The sequence below is a fragment of the Balaenoptera musculus genome, chromosome 2 (assembly GCF_009873245.2).
Source record: "Balaenoptera musculus isolate JJ_BM4_2016_0621 chromosome 2, mBalMus1.pri.v3, whole genome shotgun sequence".
NCBI classification, from domain to species: Eukaryota; Metazoa; Chordata; class Mammalia; order Artiodactyla; family Balaenopteridae; genus Balaenoptera; species Balaenoptera musculus.
The window spans coordinates 5,780,096-5,799,756 of NC_045786.1; the positions used below are offsets into that span (position 1 = coordinate 5,780,096).

General features: G+C 42.7%; 1 protein-coding gene across 1 annotated transcript; it reads left to right on the forward strand.

Annotated features, from left to right (window-relative positions):
• Positions 1–10,372: 10,372 nt before the first annotated feature.
• C1QL3 (complement C1q like 3) lies at positions 10,373–19,303 on the forward strand. The gene is made up of 2 exons (XM_036843199.1): positions 10,373–11,272; positions 17,076–19,303. Exons 1-2 carry the CDS (start codon positions 10,685–10,687, stop codon positions 17,253–17,255), a joined length of 768 nt encoding a protein of 255 aa, XP_036699094.1. The 5' UTR covers positions 10,373–10,684; the 3' UTR covers positions 17,256–19,303.
• The last annotated feature ends 358 nt before the right edge of the window (positions 19,304–19,661 follow it).

Genomic DNA, 19,661 nt, shown 5'->3' on the forward strand with positions numbered 1-19,661 from the left:
AGCTGAAAATCATTAAAATTCACACTATACTGCATGCTCAAAAATCTTCAGAAAATTCATTGGCTGTCTCAGGAGTATTGGGATGGTTTTACCTTGCATACACTTGTCCGTATTTCAGAGATTGTGCGTAAACATCCAGTGACTTACTATAGGCTAAATTAAGGAGTTGTTGGGATTGAAATAAATATGCTTACTTATAAGTGACCAGTTGAATGTGAAGGGAGAAAAGTGATTTTTTCATTTGCAGCAAGTAGATCAGTGTTTGCAGTTCACAAGTGCATACAGTTGTTAGTTTTTTGTATGGGTAGTTCCTGGTGTTTATGAATATCATTATCAAATAGTATATGCAGGCGTTTTCTATTTACAGAATTGGAGATTTAGGTGTGATTCAGTTAAACTCCTATCTGCTCAAAGTTGTTTTCATAATACGAGTAACACTTTTATATCTGTCATAATTCACAGGTCAAAATATTGTAGTCATGACTTGGGAACAAATCTGCCAAATGGTTTAACTTTGTTTTTTTTTTTTTTTTCTGTAGCTAATCACATTTGACTGATCTTTTCAAATTACGCACTGAAAGGAAACAGAAATGCAGAATTTATTTGCGTTTGTTTTTGCTGAGTTTTGTCACTCCAGGGATAACGTTTACTGCACTTTTGATTTTTAATTGAAAATAGGTCGTCACCTCTTTCGGTTGAAACTCCACTTTCCGCTCTTTCTCCCATTCATTCTGTTCTTGCTAATTATGTGTTTTCTGGGAGCAGTATTTGCCTCTTATTCAATATGTCAGCTTTCTTTGAATGAATTTCAAGATGTTCTAGTAAGCTGAATAAGATTTGGGCTACTTTAGTTCCTCTTTGGGGAATAGTTCTTCATTTTCTGTAAACCACCTTGACTGTTGTCTATAATATTAGTTCGTACCCCCCGCTTGATAAACTCTTCTTAGAATTCTGTGAGAGGAAAAATTCTCTTTCTCCTGAAAGACTGATATATTTCTTTTAACAAATCATGAGCTAAAGGTAACTCATGGTGTTTCCCTTTTTGCCTTGGCTCTTGGGGAACACAGAAGTATTTGATTTTCTATAGAGCAGCTACTGTCCTGGATGTAATACTTCTGCTGCAATTTTTTTCTCCCTTGTCTAGCCCTTCTTTCAATCACATAGCTCTAGTTCTTATATTTTTATTGTAAAGGAGCTATTTTTTATGTCTTTTTTTCCTTGTCAGAGACTTCAAATACTTCTTTGGAAACAGGTGAAGTTTAAAAGAATTGATATGATCATCTGTATTTTAGAAGAAATATATTGTCTCTTTTTAAAAAATTTTTATTGTAGTGTAGTTGACTTACATTGTTGTGTTAGTTTCTGCTGTACAGCAAAGTGAATCAGTTATACATATACATATATCCACTCTTTTTTAGATTCTTTTCCCTATGTATAGGCCGTTACAGAGTATTGAGTACTGTGCTATACAGTGGGTCCTTATTACCTATCTATTTTATATATAGTAGTGTGTATATGTCAATCCCAATCTCCCAATTTATTCCCCCTGCCTTTTCCCCCCGGTAACTGTAAGTTTGTTTTCTACATCCATGAGTCTATTTCTGTTTTGTAAATAAGTTCATTTGTACCATTTTTTTAGATGCCGCATGTAAGCGATATCATATGATATTTGTCTTTGTCTGACTTCCTTCACTCAGTATGACCATCTCCAGGTCCATCCAGGTTGCTGCGAATGGCATTATTTCGTTCTTCTGTATGTCTCTATTTGTTGACAGCAAACAGGGTATAGGCAGAAAATGTTTCAACACATCTTAAAGAAAGGAGAGGATGAACCCCATAAAAGATACACTGGAGGATTTAGCGTAGATGGTTCATGTGGCCATCCTCTCAGACAGAAATCCCTGGGGAATGCATGTTCCCATTCGGTAATCACAGGAGAATTTTTGCTCCCACTGTACACCTGTTATAAAGTGTTTTGAAAATACGATGGTTAAACAAACATAGTAGTGTTTTTAAACTATTGGGACTGGTCCTAAATATCAGTGAGCCCACCATTATCACTTCCTGCAGAGAAAACACATATTAGGTCTGACATCTAAGGCCCTAATGAGTTTCGAATCCCAACTCTTGTACAGATTATTTCTCAGTTCTGTCGTTTCTTGTTTCTAATAACGGATACTAATCTGGTTCTTAATCTAACATTTTGGGCAGTTTAAAGAATTTTCAGCCCTTGGAAACGTCTCATTTCCAGTCCAGGCTTGTTCGGTACATCCAGATTTCCTCAGTCTTAAAAAGTTCTTTTGCAAACCCTGCTGCTGATTCCCAATTCAGCAATTCACATCAACAAACGTGTATTTAGCCCCTAGTAAACGTGTCTGTGGTGCATGTGGGTAGGGGGAGGGGAGGGGTGGGAGGCCGAAGATGAAAGACCTGGGCTTTCTCGCAGTCACAGGAGAAAGGACACGGGCCTTTGGCAAAGCGGAATGAGGTCAGTGCTGTAAGAAGAAGGAAACTCACGGAGCTTGGGAGAATGATGCCGTGGCAGGAGGGGAGGTGGGTGGTGGAGTCATCGGGAGGACAGAGATGGCTCTGCAGTGGGGTCCGCAGCAGGTGCTGAAGGAAGGTGCCCGCAGATGCCGCACGTGAAACCGTTTGCAGGTGGGAGAGGCTGGAGGCATCGGAAGGGGACAGCCAGGTCCGGCTCTCTTCTGGCCTGTTTTCAATTAGATTAAATTGAATTAAATGGAACACATTAACGAGAAGATAATAGAAGCGGCTTATCCAGAGACTTCATTCTAACCAGTGCCATCAAACGCCAGATAAAACATTCGATTAGGCCCTTCTGAGCTTGCTCTGAATTTCTGAGGAAAAAGTTAATTATGTAGTTTAGACCCAATGCATGATTTTTCTCTGAAAAACCACACTTCTCCTAAAATTCCTTCTAATTAGCTCCTATTGTTTTCTTCTTCTCTTTTCTGCCCAAGGCCTTTGTAAAAAAGGACCATGTGGATGCCACCTTCAACCCCGAGGGAAATGGGTACAGAGGGCCAACCAGTGGTCTGTGTAACGCAAGGACAAATGCTCATGTGTCCTGGGGTGCCAAGGTCACGTTCTGGGGCTTTCGACAAAGAGAAACCACCATGGGTGGTCCATAGCTAGCTCTCATTATCTGACCATTAAGACCTGCCCACCCACGGAACAATTCCTTAAGAGTAAATGTAAAAAAAATCACATATATATATATATATATATATATATATATATATATATATATAGTGTATATATATATATATATATGTATATATATTTACATACACACAAATATATTGATATATAAATCATATATAATATACATATATGTATTATGTATATATATGTACAATATACGTACCTGTATTACGATAATGTAATAAATGTGCCATATTTAATATATATAATTGCAATTTTATATATATACAAATATAAATACATAATGGCAGCTATTGGAAAATAGACATTTTCAGTTAATCCCTCTAATTCAGCCAATAATTTAAAATTTTCTGCCTCGAAAATTTACCAAAAATTCACAAAAGCAGCCACTGGTAATAAAATGAACAGTCTTGTCTGTGTTCCCACCTCTGTGAAGTTGCTGGCTTGCTGGAATGGTCCCAACAAGGCAGCAGCGGGCAGGAAACGGCTAACACACCCAGAATGATGAACGTCACACTCAGAATCTTCCTGCCTGCTGGTGTGGGTCAGAAGGGCCTGAGGGAAACCAGAGAACCTTTGTGGATACTGACAAGTGGAGAGGGTTGATCACTTGTGTCTTGAGCAGGAAAAAGAAAATCACAAAACCCTGGTCTAAGTAGGATCAACTTTTGCTGACTTTTTCCACTTTCCAGACCTAAAGATAAAGTAATTAATTGCATTATGAATCATTACAAGTTCTTTCAATGGGAAATATTGGCGTATTCATCTACTTATATTGAACATGCAGCTACCTCCGATAGTTTAATTTTGGTTTTTCTTCCTTCCAGCTTATTATAAATCTAAACTACCTTCACAATTTATTTTTAGGATTATGGTTTGAAATTCTATTTTTACACCGTTTAAAACTATTCCCAGGAGATTGTCTGCATTAGGGAAAAGCTGATATGTCTACTCACAGATACCCAAGGGACACAGTATTTCTTCATAGGACATATTGTTCATATTTGAAGGTCAGTTGCCCTGGGAGGAGTAGGAGTGGGGAGTGGGCCCAAGTGCACCCTCACTTGATGGTCATGCCCCCTGCAGCCTAATTACTCTTAGAGCTAGTTTCTAGAACACTGGCTGCTCTCGGCAGGGTCTGGTTCCATCGGAAGCTCTCTGTAACCTCTCCTCTCAGAATGCATGATGCTTTAGATTTTTTAAAACAAAACAGCAAGACTGCCTCAATTCTTATCGCTGCCTGACCAGTTCATCTGTCTGGTGCACAGCTTCTGAGCTGTGTCCCTAGGATGTATCTTCTGCTGGAAAGTTCCCCGTAGTCTAACGGCAGCCACTTTTAGTTTCTTTCCTTAAACATTTTACTGGAGTCTAGTTGATTTACAATGTTGTGTTAGTTTCAGGTGTACAGCAAAGTGATTCAGTTATACGTATACATATATTCATTCTGCTTCAGATTCTTTTCTCATATAGGCTATCACAGAATATTGAGTAGAGTTCCCTGTGCTATACAGTAGGTCCTTGTTGGTTATCTATCTTATATATAATAGTGTGTGAATGTTCATCCCAAGCTCCTAATTTATCCCTCCCCCCTCCACGTTTCCCCTTTGGTAACCATAAGTTTGTTTTCAGTATCTGTAAGTCTGTTTCTGTTTTGTAAATAAGTGCTATTAGTTTCTTGAATTCATTCATCTACCTTGTATGACTGAGTTGTCCTGAGCATAGCTTAGGAGGACTTGCTGATCTCTTAGATCTCATTCTTTGTAACATTTCAATTCTACATTAAGTAGAGTCATAGGGACCATAATATTTGACCCATGGCAAGTCAAAAATATCATATCCATACTAGAGATTTCATCCTTCTATGGAATGATATAGCAAGACTTGGAGACCAAGTTGAAGCCATATATTGTAACGGAGTCTTACGTAATGTGCTAGTTACCTTCTCCATCTGGCTATTCGATCATTTTCTGACAGTAGATCTGCCAAGCTAGCTGTTCAACTCACTATCTTCAATGGAGAGTTTTGTGTTGAGAATTCTCTCCTGAATGTGGTTATGACTTAGGTCTCCGGCAGTGTGATCGCTCTTCTGGCTGCCTGTACAAAGCCGCTCTCTCTGGTATGTTTGCTTTGTTGAGAGTCATCCTCTAGAGGCTCAGGTCCTGAATAACTACCTCAGTGATTTTTAAATACATTTGCCACTTGGGATTTGGAAAACTTTCCAGAGGACAAAAAGCATGTTCTAATGCTTCCCTACTAGGTTCTAAGTCTAAAACCTTGGTCTAGCAGACTGCAGTGAATTCAAATGACCTGGCTATGAAACTTTTTCTTCCTTTAGAGAAGGGTAAAGTGATCTTTATTTTGAGTTTTGTCTCACTTTGTTTTATAACACAGAAGGCTGCTCTCCTGGAGAACTTCTGTGTTCTTTCTCGTTTTGTCTAAGTCTGTAATACTTATTGCCCATTGGATGTCATTTGTCTGAAGTCTGACTCTTTAGCTTTAACTTCCTTGAGAGCCTTGTGTTCTACCATCAAGTTCATAGACATACACACACTACTCAGTAGACCTACAATATACTAAGATGAAAGCTGACATTTACTGGGCTTTTCTTGGGCATTGAGTATCATTGTAATTATATGCATTAACTCAATCTTCGCAACAATCCTGATTTAGGTATTTCACAGGAAAGGAAATTAAGCCTCAGGAAGTTTACAAGCAACTTCCCTAGCTACTAAATGAGGAAGCTAAGATTCAAGTTAAGACTCCTCTGATTCCAAAGCTTCCCTACATAACTCCAAGCAGACCCTATCTGGCTGGAAACCTCCAATTCTTCAGTCAAAGGAGTGTGTGTCCAGAAATACAATTTTGAGACCCAGAAATTAAAGATCAATAGCTGATCCGGCCCAAATTTTTTTTTTAACATTTTTAATATCTATTTCTTTAGATAGCCCTTGAGTCTTTGAATTCATTATTTTTTTTTTCCTGTTATAAGAAATGCTATTTCTGTTGAAGTGCTGCTGGATTTGGAAATCATTCTCATGACTAAATATTTGTTTGCCTTGGAAGAGCCCGGTGTAGGGCTATGCTACCAGTGGGTGCTCAATAAAGATCAATGGGTGGCCACGCACGTCTGTGTGGAAGTCGTGTGTTTAGGACCTGCTCAGTTCTGCGAAAGAGACAGAAATGATGTGGGAAAGGTGAAAATCACAGGAGCATCACCCAACTCCGATCATGGGTTTCTGTATTTTTTTTAAATTAAATTTATTTATTTTTATTTATTTATTTTTGGCTGCGTTGGGTCTTTGTTGCTGCGCGCGGGCTTTCTCTAGTTGCAGCGAGCGGGAGCTACTCTTCGTTGCGGTGCGTGGGCTTCTCACTGCGGTGGCTTCTCTTGTGGAGCACGGGCTCTAGGCGCGCGGGCTCAGTAGTTGTGGCGTGTGGGCTCAGTAGTTGTGGCGTGTGGGCTTCAGTAGTTGTGGCTCGTGGGCCCTAGAGCGCAGGCTCAGTAGTTGTGGCGCACGGGCTTAGTTGCTCCGCAGCATGTGGGATCTTCCCGGACCAGGGCTCCAACCTGTGTCCCCTGCATTGGCAGGCGGATTCTTAACCACTGCGCCACCAGGGAAGCCCCTGGGTTTCTGTATTTGACTTTATTATTTAATGGTCCCAAAGGCCCAGGGGCAGAAGGAATGGGAAGATGGAGCCTAGTGTTTTCTCGAGAAATGATTGGGAAGTCCTGTGAAAATTAGATTCCAGGGCCTGCTTCCAAAGCTAATATCGACTGTGAGAGAAAACTTGGTCCTCTGATGAGGACTGGAAAGAACCAAATATTTTTTTTTTAATTGACACATTTTCTATTATTATATACATATAAAGATGATGAGTAATATGCCATATCAGATGGTTTATTCTAACTGTCAGAATAAGGGCTGAAGCGTGAGTAACTTTCCAAAGAACCTTCTGGGAAATTCAAGCAGTGAAAAGTGGCAGGAACCAGTCATGAGTTCATCTACAGCCCAGGCACCCCTGAAAATCTTGGGGGAACAGAAGAAGTTTCTCCCAAAGTACAACGCTTGGCGGGACATTTCTAGAGGAAAGGAAGGAGACCGATCATGTAAACTTCCTGCACTAAAAAGCCAAATGTCCGTGCACTGTCGAGGTGTGTACACTCGCTGGAAAGACTAGGGTCAGCCATGTGACATGGGGGATGGTGTCCTCATTATGAAGGATGACGATTGAGCACCAGTCCAAATCTCAGCAGAACTTTGAGATGTTAGAGCCCTCACTTGGAAAAATCAAGCTCTGCTTTGGCATTAGAGAAAGTAGAAGGAGGAAAGCCTGAATTACTAGGAACAGTACCGCAGGTCTTGGGTTGGGCTGGTCTGCGGTGTACTGATACCGTGGTGTAGAGGAAGGTGTACCAGCAAGCGCATGGAATGACCCTGATTCTACTCGAGGCTTATGGGTCTCAGTCTCACCATCTGCCAAGCGAGCAGGTAGAGACTTGCTTTCCAGGGTCCATTCTAACTCTACTATTTCAGCCTTGATGGGTTCCTCTATGAGCTGAGGCTTCGTCCGTGTATCTTGAGGTTTTTGATGAGAATTTATTTATACAATACTACCTTTAAAAAACCTTTTCTTTTATCCCCACTCAACTCTCCTTAGCAACAGAGAAGTCTTACAACATTTGATTATTTGTTGTATCAGGGAAGAGCCAGTTTCATTAATATATTACCCTCCACTGCTGACACCATGTGTCACCGTTTTGTACCCCCCCTAAAGAAAGGTGACTTTGAGAAGCAACCCAGAAGAGATTTTAGGAAAATAGGTGTTGTAGCCAGGAGTGAACTTATTATGTGTTTGCTGCTTAAACATATGAAAATGATGCAGCTCATGTGAACAAAAATAGTGTGAAATATATGTGTAGTTTTGCCCAAGGTAAAGACACATGTTTATAAAAGCACCCCCCTCGAAGAAAAGTTAAAGGTGTGAGAAGTGAGAAGGACTGTGTCCCAGGAGCAGGAGCAGGGCCTGTGTCAGCATCCAGAGAGAGGCAGAATGGAGAGCGGGGAGCCCAGGGCTGGGCTGTGCCTCACAGCCCGACGCCTCAGTGGTGATTCTCCCAGGAAAGACCTGACGAGCTGCTGACATTTCTCTTAGAAGAATCAATGAATCTTTGTTTCCTTCTGCCTCCTCATTTGACCTTATTTTGTTCTGAAACAGAGAAGGAGGAAAGAAAGAACTGAACTGGTGGGATGGGATAAGGGGTAGGCAGAAGGCAGAGAGGAGGAGATGTCCGTCCGTGCTGTGGAGCCCACAGACCAGACCGCAGGCCCCTGATCGGCGCCGGGGATGTTACTGTTTGCTTGCTGTGTAGTCTTATTTGTTTCTGCTTCTCATTTCAATTCTCGCCCTGGTGTAATAAGTCGCCGTCTTCCCAGCCATCATCCCCGTATTGACAAGCAAATGTCACCCACATTTGACTGACATCCGTTGCTCCTGAATGCAAAAGTATGATTTACGAATCAATTCTATTTGTTTATTTAAAGCCGTTCTTGTGTGTCTTATATATTTGTTGGTGGGATAACTTGCCTAATAGCTACTCCGGGGGCTTTCCATTAATGTTATAAATCCAGGCTGTTCCTTCTCCTGTTCGCCACGGCAAATGGGAGCCCTTCTTTCTCATATTTTGCTTATGTCCCCCCTCCCCCAAGACACATGCAGGAGATGTGCTCTGAAACTTACAGGACTCTTTCTATATCTTACGAAAAGATCTTGCTCAGTACTTTTGTGAAAGCTGCTTGCTTTATCTGAAGACTTTTGAAGGCATCTTGACAAGTGCTTATTTCTCGTGCATGTAGTACCTTTAAGTAAATGCAACTTAGGTCAATGGCTGAATCTCCTGAAAGGTTGCTAGAACTGTAAGCCTGTAAATAAGAGTTCGTATGTATACACTCACCATTTGCAGCGTTAGTAAAAAGAACCACCCCTCCCCCCCTCTTATGCGGTGGGCATGTTCATTTAAAATCATAGAGAAACGGTCTTTGTCTCTTCAACACACCTTACTGTTCTCTGGGAAACATCTTATTTCATTTTGGAAGGCTGGTGAGGAAAACCATAAGGTTAAAAAAAAAAAAAATCGCATCTACCATCTGGAAAATTCTAGAGGGCTCTCCTTATGTTAAAAGTGGCATTTTGAAAAAAACACCTGAAGCGCTGATTGTGGGTGAGCCCTTAGAGAAGTACTGTCGACCCAGCCACCCTCCTTTCAACCTTCAACTGCACCCTCCAACTGGGGCTGCAGGCAGTGGGGAAACAGGGGACTTAGGTGTGACTCTGGAGTGCTGAAGGCTACAGCACGCCTGTCTCACTCCCCACCCCCATCTGTCCAGCGAGAGCGCCGCCATCGGCTGGGCTCAGCAAGGGAGTATTCAGAATCTCACTGTTCATCCATGTGCAGAGAGGGGGGGGGGGGGAAGAAAAGAGAGGCCGAGGGGGGGAAAAATCCCACATTGTCAGAGTCATGCCAAACTCCCTTTGAGTGGGATGAGCAGAGCAGATGCCGCAGTGAGATGCCAAAGCGGCTCCCCTTCCTCTGCGCCTTGGGTGCCTATAAATTGCTCCGGCGCGCGTTTGTCAGCCTCCTCTTCTCCTGGCAGGTGGTACCCAGGCAGAATTCTGCGTTCGGCCTCTCTCGCGCTCTGCTCCCGGCGGTGAGGCGCTCGCCGCTGCTCGCCAGCCCCTGCGCTCCAGCCCGGGGCCTCCCCGAGCCGCCGGTGCCCAGCGCCGCCTTTCCACGCCCCCGGGGGGCGCCTGGCCTGAGCTCGCGCGCCCGGCGCGGGGTTTTGGGGATGCGCGTCTATTAGAGTTCTGGTGGTTGCCAAGGAGGAGAAGAAGAAGAAGAAGAAAAAACAAAAACAAAAACAAAAAACAAGGCAGGAGGAGGGCGATCCCAGCGAGCGAAAGAAGAGGAGGCAGAAAAAGGCAACTTCAGACGGAAAGTTGGTGCGAACTGGCGCAGTCGGCGAACCCGGCAAAGTCAATCGCTGGCGGCGGCGGCGGCGGCGGCGGCGGCGGCGGCGGCGGCGGCAGAAAAGTGTGAGCGGCCCCGGCGAGCGCGAGAGGCGGCGGCGGCTCCCTGCCCTCCCGGGGGCCGCGCCGGCGCCGGCGGCAGCCACAGGTGCGAAGGGGCTCGCGGGCGGCGAGGGGGCGCCCCGAGCACCCCGCCCCCTGCTCGGGGACTTGCGCTCAAGTCGCCGGGCGTCCGAGCTCCCTCCCCAGCCGCAGCCTCGGCTGGGGGCAGCGAGAGCGGGCGAGGAGCGGCCGGCGCGCGCCCGCCCAGGGGACTTGGGGTTCGCAGAGGGGTTGTTTTCGGCTCTGACGAGGTCCCCGCCCAACCTTCAAAATTTTGTCCAAAAGCAGACAAGAGGATCGCCCCGCGCTGAGCCGGCTGGTGGGCAGCAGGAGGCGCCTGGTCGCCGCCGGGGCGCTGGGGGTGGTGATGGTACTTCTGCTGGTCATCCTCATCCCGGTGCTGGTGAGCTCGGCCGGCACGTCGGCGCACTACGAGATGCTGGGCACCTGCCGCATGGTCTGCGACCCGTACGGGGGCACCAAGGCGCCCAGCACGGCCGCCACGCCCGACCGCGGCCTCATGCAGTCCCTGCCCACCTTCATCCAGGGCCCCAAAGGCGAGGCAGGCCGGCCCGGGAAGGCGGGCCCGCGGGGGCCCCCCGGTGAGCCCGGGCCGCCGGGCCCCGCGGGCCCCCCGGGCGAGAAGGGCGAGCCCGGCCGCCAAGGCCTGCCGGGCCCTCCCGGGGCGCCCGGCCTGAACGCGGCCGGGGCCATCAGCGCCGCCACCTACAGCACGGTGCCCAAGATCGCCTTCTACGCCGGCCTCAAGCGGCAGCACGAAGGCTACGAGGTGCTCAAGTTCGACGACGTGGTCACCAACCTCGGTAACCACTACGATCCCACCACGGGCAAGTTCACCTGCTCCATCCCGGGCATCTACTTCTTCACCTACCACGTCCTGATGCGCGGAGGGGATGGCACCAGCATGTGGGCCGATCTCTGCAAAAACAACCAGGTGAGCGCGGGCGGGCGGCGGGGAGGGCGGGGAGGGAGCGCGGGAAGGTGCCGGCGAGAGGGAGGAGACCCCGGGCATGGGGGTGGGAGCCCGCGGAGGAAGGGCGCGGCAGCCGCGCTCCCGGGAGCCTAGAGCCAGGGGCAACGCCGTTCCACTCCGGGAAGGCTGGGGTCGCACGCCAAAGAGCGCCCGGCGGCCTGGAGAGGGTGGTTCCCGAGCCCAGGACCTGCACTTGGTGCGCGCGACCCTCGAGGGGTGGAAGCCGGGATTCGGTCCCCGGGACAGTTTGTGCACCGCGGGGAGTCCCGGAGCAGCGAGCGACCCCCCGGCTGCGGGGTCCTCAGCCGTGCGGGGTCACTGTCAGGTCCTGGCGGGGACGGGAGGGCTGGGGGAGCCAGGAGTGGGCGTGCCAGGGTGACAAACCCGGGGGAGAAAGACCGGGGCCCAAGGGAGAAAGAAGGGGCGCGAAGGAGTGAGTCCGAGCCGGGCGCGTCCAAGGCCGAGGCAGAACCACGGGGCCGGCGGTCGCAAGGTCCCTGCGGCGTCCCAGACCCGGGGAACTCACAGATAGTCAGATTCGAGATGCAAAAACTCTGCTTTAGATTTCAGCTGAAGAAGGGGGAGAGGTAATGAGTGCTGCTAACAAAAGGAAAAGTTGAGACTCTGGGTTTGTGCCATAAAGCACGCTCGCAGACACAGAACCCAAACTCCACTGGCTGGAGGAGGAGGGCGCACGGGCAGGTGGTCGGGAGGCCGGGCGGAGGAGCCCAGCCCTGGGGCTCTGGGCCTCACTGCCAGCGAGCCCCAGGGCGCCTGCGTGAGGGTCTTTCCAACCCAGCCTTTTGCTCACAGGCGGCAGTGGCCTTGGCCTTGACTGTGGAATAGCCTCAGATCAGCCCTCGGCCAGAGGACCTGCTCTCCTGAGCCGAGACGATCGGCGCTGCCACAAGGGCTACTGGTCTGCAGTGTTATGCTTGGGGCCACTTCCCCGTTTGCTTGAGAAATTCGCGGTCATTGCAAAACCAAAGCGTGTCCCATCTCTTCATCGGGGGAGGAGAATAATTTTTGTAATTACCTCAAAGTGTAATCAGACCCTCTGCAAGCGCTGAATCAGCAGCCGCTGGGGGAGACCTTGCAGCCTGCAGTCTGGGTTGAATGCTTGGGCTTCAACTTTGCTTATTGGGTGGTCCAGGGAGTGGCCCCCCTACCCTGCCGTGGCCAGTTGTGATTTTACAAGGGCTCTCCGGCTTCAGGTCACTTCTCCCTTGAATTCAGACCTTTCTAGCTATAACCCAGGTTTCTATTAAGCAACATTAAAGCAGAATTTATTCCAAAGTCCTAATTCACAGTGTCAGAATTCTTCCAAAGTTAAAGACAAATACCCTAAACGTATAAGACGAAGGACAAAATATCCTGTCCCTCCCCCTTCCTACCACCCCTCACTTCTAAAGGAATTCAGAAGTAAATAGCTTAAGGGACCCTAAGGTCGCATAGAACAAAAAGAGGAAAAATGGCCACCAGGAGGCACTGACAGGGTTGTTTATTATTAGTTATTATGCACGAAACTAATATTAAGATAAATAAAAATTATTCACAGAGCAGTGGGATAGTTATAGGTAAATGGCTAAAAAGGCCATGACACATTGTACCAAAATAGAGCTATTGTGTCACCCTAACAAAATGACTTGTGAACAGCCTCTCAGCAGGCAGTGATGAGACACCCATTTATTTACAAATTGGCTGTCTTCTGACTCAAAGGTTAGGTCTGGCAAATACTATCAGGCTGGAGAGATTGTTTTTAGAGGGATTAATTCAAATAGAATAAGATTCAAGTTTTATCAGTGTATCAAAACACACTTCTTTAAGTATCTGGAAATTGCAACTGCATGAAAAGCTAGGGAACAGTACATTTAAATTAGTTTAAATGTTGATGCTGAGGCCCAGGTAAAGATTCCAAGAAAACAATTCCATATATGTGTTCTACGTGCATTTTGTTTTTTAAATTATTTCATTCTTTGTACCATCCTAGCATGCACATTCTATGAGGATGGGGTGGGGGGAAGGAGGAAAAAAAAAAAAGGCACAACAGCTGACCTTAAGATGTATAATGCTTTTCATTGGCATTATTAAGCTGCTACTTCTACAAAAGGGGAGCAACAAGTTATTCAGAAAAACAAATATAGTAGCAAACAATATATTTTCGAGTTCAGCACGGACTGTTTTGCAAAATGGTTTTTACAATATTACTGTTAAGGAATTCTATATCTAGAATAGAACTGTTTTGTAAAGTCTGGTCTGCAGGCGTTGCAAATGAGAAATCTTTAAAAATCCTTTTAAAATTAATGTTAAAGAAAGAGTTTATCCTTGATTTTCAGTTTTGCTCTTGTCTGATCACTTCTTAGATGGCAGGCCGTTCCCCCCTCTGAGCTGACCTAATTTGTTTTCATAAAACAGAAACTCAGAGATCCATGTCAGCGTAATGTTCTATGGATTAAGTGGATTTGAGAAGCACAAAAAAATTAAACTAAAAATGCAGTTCACTCTAGGATAGAGGAATGCCTGTGGACCATAACCATATGAGAACCATTTTATTTATGCTTTGTGTTTGAATGCAGGATCACAGATGGAAACATCAAAGGCCAGTAAATTAACCTGATGCGCCACTTAACCTTTTGTTTATGATTCCACAGAAGTACAATGAAAATGAAATTATGAGAGCATCAGTAGCAATTAATTAAATTAGCAAATGTTACCATAAATATTGTCTCTAATGATAAACCCTTCCTAATAAGATAATGCTAAGGCAGCATAACCTATTACATCCTCACAAACACAGCACTAAAAGGACCACGGTTCTCATATTCCCCATAAAACCATCAACCTAAATTTAATCTTACCATGTCTAAAAAGCCCATGACAGTGCATATTAAAGGCAAAAGTTGGACTCAAATAACTTTCCATAGAGACTGGAAATATTTTTTTAAATGTTTGTATACATTTAGCAGGAAACCTGAATAAAAAATATTGCTATTTGAATCCAATCACTATAATACCACTCTAATAAGCCACTCTAATAAAAACTAAAACTGGCTTAAGGTTAGAACTATAAAATAATTAAAGACTAGTTTTTACTCTAAGAATTTATTAGTTATGGCACCAGTGAACATGAGATATATTGGAAACAAGACAGTTTGTGGGCTGTTATTCATTTAGTAGCAAGATTAATAAAATGTCAAATGAATTATCTTTTTAGGGGCTGTGAAACGTGCACTAAAGATCAGCAGAATCTAAATAGTTAACTTATAAGATGGAAAGATATTAGAGTACATTTAGGTAGAAATGGGTATATCGGGCTAAGGAAAGGATGCATCATATCGTCAGAGAAAATGCTGAAATCTGTGTACATTTAGGAACCTGAAAATAGCCTCCAGGGTGGATGCATTACTTTCCTCAATAGTGTGATGGCTTAAAGGAAGAATTGTTGGAAGTTACTGGGCTGGATACTACAGCTTGAAATTTCAAGTCCCATTATACCTTTAGAGTATGATCAGGTGAGCAGACATAGTAAAATCATGCAAAGTACACTGGAGTATGGCAGGTATTTAATTGGGAGAGTCTTATGGTTAAAATCTTAGAGAATCACTTTCATTAAAAAGCAATCACACTGGCTTTATCCAACAAAGGAAGTGAAAACCATAAGGGTAACCTTCCAGTCTGTGGGATCATAATAATGCATTTGCAGGTTTTTGTGGTAACACCTACTGAATAAAAATGGTAACAATTTTGTGGGCTTGTGGTTATATCCCATGGAATAAAAATTGCATTATATATATATATATATAAATCAAGTGATTTTAATGAATCCCAGTTCCCAAATTCCCAAATGCCCTCATGTAGAAAACAATGTTAAAACATAATACCCATAGAACTTAATACTAAATACCTAAAGCACTAAATAAAAATGTGTGCCTGGTTATTAATCATAGGTGAGAAGTATATCATAGATTGATAATTAATTAATATGTTACTAACATAGCTAATTAGTATTTTATATTTTAATTTTTCTCACCCATTAAAAATCCACACATTAAAAAAAAATCAGGTCCTAAGAGTACTATTCTCCCTGTAGATTTTTTTTCCCTGGGAACTAATGACTAGATGAAATTAATGAATCAAAGCATGCAACTCCTATAAACTAGTGATTAATTCCTAGGAAATATTATGACATTAAATTGTATTATTACTTAATGGTCAAAACAGATCACCTCACTAAATTGGTGTATACATTTAAGTCAGTGCTTGTGAGCATAATTATATTTTGCTTTCATTTTATTAGTGTCAGCACAATGTTAAGCAATTCTGAATCTTTTAAGCCCTTTTCTCCTTTTGCTATATGATATCCAGAAATAAATTTTTAAAATACTACTCAAATTACTTTACAAGTTCAGCAGTGTCGAAGAGTCTTCTCCTTTTTTAACATTTCAGCATTAATGTGAGAACATACCACATGAAAATTTAATTTGAAAACCAATCATTTAAATTTTGAAAGAAAGGCATGGAAATTCTTGACTTATGTCTCATTTCTCTCATTTTGCCAAGTGATAAAATCCCACATATTGCACCCCAAGTCATGCATTATTACATAGTGCAGGTTTACAAAACCACTAAATCACTTGCTGCGTTATTCGGAGAAATATCATTACAGTGGAACAGAAACAAGCCACAAAGTAGATGTTTTACTGAAATAAATCAAGTACAAGTCTGCCTATTGAAAAATTTTTTTCCAAGTCAGAATCAAAATACAGCTAAACGGATATGAAGCCTAATTGGAGTTGAGGATGTGACAGAATGTCCATATTACTTGATATGATGGGCAACTGGACTGTTTGCAAATGTCTGTCAGCTCACTAATGAGATCACAGGCTCAACCTGATAGGATTAGAAGCAAATCTCCATCCTCAAAGCAAACCACACATTTAGAATCACCTCAATATAAAAGGGTATCCAATGAGATCATTCAAAAAAAATTAGAAATTTTAGAGACTTCAAATTTATAGAAATGTAGTTCCTTCTATAACTTTTAGATGTGTTGAAATTAAATAGCTTATTTACGTACACACATCACAATTAAGTGATAAAAAGGCACAAATAGAAAAAAGAACTCTGAAGACTTTTAAACCAAAGATGTTTCAATGAGTTAAGCTTCAGGTACCAGGGGCTTTTCCTTGAATTAGATTTTGAAAGCCCAAAATCAAAAGGTTTTTTTTTTTTTCTTTTCTTCCTGTATAGTAGAGTTACAGGAGTGGGATTTCTCTGAGCCTGTACGTACCGTGGATCTCAATTTTCTAATAATCATGGGGACCAACAGAAGTTTGGATTGAACTTCTGTACTCAAACAGCTGGTTAGGATATTGCTGCTTGGCTTAAATTAAAATGCAAAAAATGACCATTTCAAGAAGTGATTGGGCACAGAGTTACAAGGAATTAGAAAAAGGCATGATTTAGGAAGAGAATAGAGTGGTATGCATTGTTTACAACGCATAGTAAAAAGAAAAACAAAGACTTAGAATCACCTTCACGAAAGCACTATTTTCTCCTTTCCAATAACATAGTCGAAACTGTTACAAAGATATCCTCATAAAGCCCCAAGGCCAAGGTGGACTTGGTTGTGCTAAATTCAGTGCCATGGCAAGCCAGTCAGCTTATGATGCTGTGTGAATGGCAAAAAAAAAAAAAAAAAGAAAAGAAAAGAAAGCCTGAGAATTCTCTCTTACAAATTCTAATTCTTGTCTGTTTCACGCAGGTGCGTGCTAGCGCGATCGCCCAAGACGCTGATCAGAATTACGACTATGCGAGCAATAGTGTGGTTCTTCATTTGGAGCCAGGAGACGAAGTCTACATCAAATTAGATGGTGGGAAAGCCCACGGAGGAAACAACAACAAATACAGCACATTTTCTGGATTTATTATCTATGCTGACTGATCATGCAAAAACTAAGCTTATTACTCTGAGTTTGGACACTGGATTCGTATGGCTAACGTCAGTGAATCGAGGACCCCAGGGGATGCCAGACGCAGGGCACCTCAGCTGTGTGTATGTGGGGGAATTCAAATGCTACCTGACTCACATCTGTATACTCAGAAACATTATGTAAAAAAAAAAAAATATTAAAAGCAAGATAAGCAGATGTTGATCCACTACCGCCAAAGCAAATACTCCTTAATTGTTAGTGTCTGTGTGAATGAAGTCCTGTATAGATCACAAATTTTTATAGAAAAATCTAAGACACTGAATTATTTCTTCAATATATATGATCCTTTGGTGTACTGTGATCTCGCTGCTTTTATCCATACGTCAGCTTTGGTTCTTGTGAGTTTACCTGCTTATTAGGCTACTCGGGGTCCATTCATAGTGTGGGGAAGAATGATTTTTACCCTGCAGGAGGAGGTCTCATTGACATAATCCTGCTTGTCCCCAAAGAAATTGTTTGCCTTGTACTCCTGTTAACTTTAGAGCTAGACCTGGGAATGATTCAACTTTAAGCCTTAACCTGGAATTTTCTGGATTTGAGGGAATTCCCAAGCCTATGATCATGTTTCACATTCTTTTTCTTAGGAATCTTCTTTCCTCTCTTTTCGGGTGATAAGTCTTTAAAAGTAGAGATTGAACTTGTATCATAGGATTACTCTCTAAGTGTGTAAATGTGTAATTACGTATGGTATTTAGAGAATCCCCCTGTGTCCAGTTTGTCAATTGAATGCATTTAGGTTTACTTGGAAAGTCAGAGAAATTTATTCTTTGGTGTTAAATCAGACTGAGGCTTTTGCCTTCTTTGGAACAAAAGATTATTCATAAGCCAATGCATATAGGTTTAATTTGCACTGGTGCATGCGTCACCAAGGGGACACTAAGTAAGGCCTTCAAATAGTTACTACAAGTCTTGGCCTGAGGTTATTTCAAAATGAACGATTTCACATATAACCAATACGACAAGAAAGTGTATATATTTTATACAAATACCTGCTACATATATATATGTATGTGTACATATATATATGTTAGATGAAATATATATATGGCTTCAGACCGTAGGCACAATGGCTGTATAGCCCCAAAAATTTAATTTAAAGAAATGTACGTGTAGGCACACACAATCGTGCATAAGTTATTTGACTTATTTTGGATTGAAATATATTTTGGAAGACAGAAATATATGGAGTAGCAAAATAATTTAGACGACTTCTAAGAGTTATCCAGAAAATTAAATTTTATTAGGTTAAAATGCCCCAGAAATCTTGTGTCTGTAAATTAGGTCTGTGGCTTCTTTGTTACCATATGCCAATCAATACTTTCACTGCATTCTGTGGCCAACTGTTACTGTTAGGACTGCAGAGACGAAGTAGCTGTCCTTTGCAGTGTTTATGAATTATATGCATTTGAATGAGCAATTTTTTTCTTTTTTCTCAGGTGGACTGAAGCTGACAGTAAAGTAGATTTTGAGAGTAGTGCAAATCCTTCCTCTCTGGTTAAAGTACACTGCCAAAAGCCATCTCTTTAGTCTAAGAAAAAGATTTAAAATGCATGTTGATACATCCTAACTATCAGACAACTTCCACTATTACAATGAAAAATCTGTTCCACTCTCAGGTGCCTTTGAAGACTCTTTGAGAAGTAGATTTCAAAAACAGAGATTGAAAAATCTGCCTGTTTTACTGGCGAAGGACATTTGCATTTTTTCATTTAAAGGAATTAGTTTGTTCTGTTTAGCTCATTCCTCTTGGATACTTTCTGTTCTAATACACAGAAAGCTTGATCATCATTGATCCACAGAAATATCTTTTATTTAGCCAACCTCAACTTTCCAAGAGTTATGCCTGGTGTTCCCATCTGAATGTGCTGTTTGCTTGGTTTAAATGCCTTGGTCTGAGTAACTCTCATGATTTATATGATTAAAAACATGTAAGCCCATTGATCAAGAACAATGACTAATTCTATTTGGCCTTTCTAATATGTAAGATAACTCATAAAGGAATTGCAGTGGATTTTATTTCCATTTAACAATATGTATTAATCAAAGAGGAATTAGCCGTTAAGGGTTTGGAGATTTTTTCTTTTTAGGTAACAAGTCATAGTAAAGGATTCAACCAAAAGATTAGTTTATAAACAGCAGAACACATCAACTAAGAGTTTTTAAAAGGCTTTATTTACACAAAACATCAGGGCTGGGTATCTTTTAAAGGGTTGGCTCTAGAATCAGACTGTCATTTCTTATAGATCTGACATTTTCTTCGGATAAGTAAGCATTATTTTCTCTGTTCAGGCCCAAGGAAAGACAAATAAAAGATAAAGGAAATAAAGGGAATATTTATAAGGCAAACACTTCTCTTT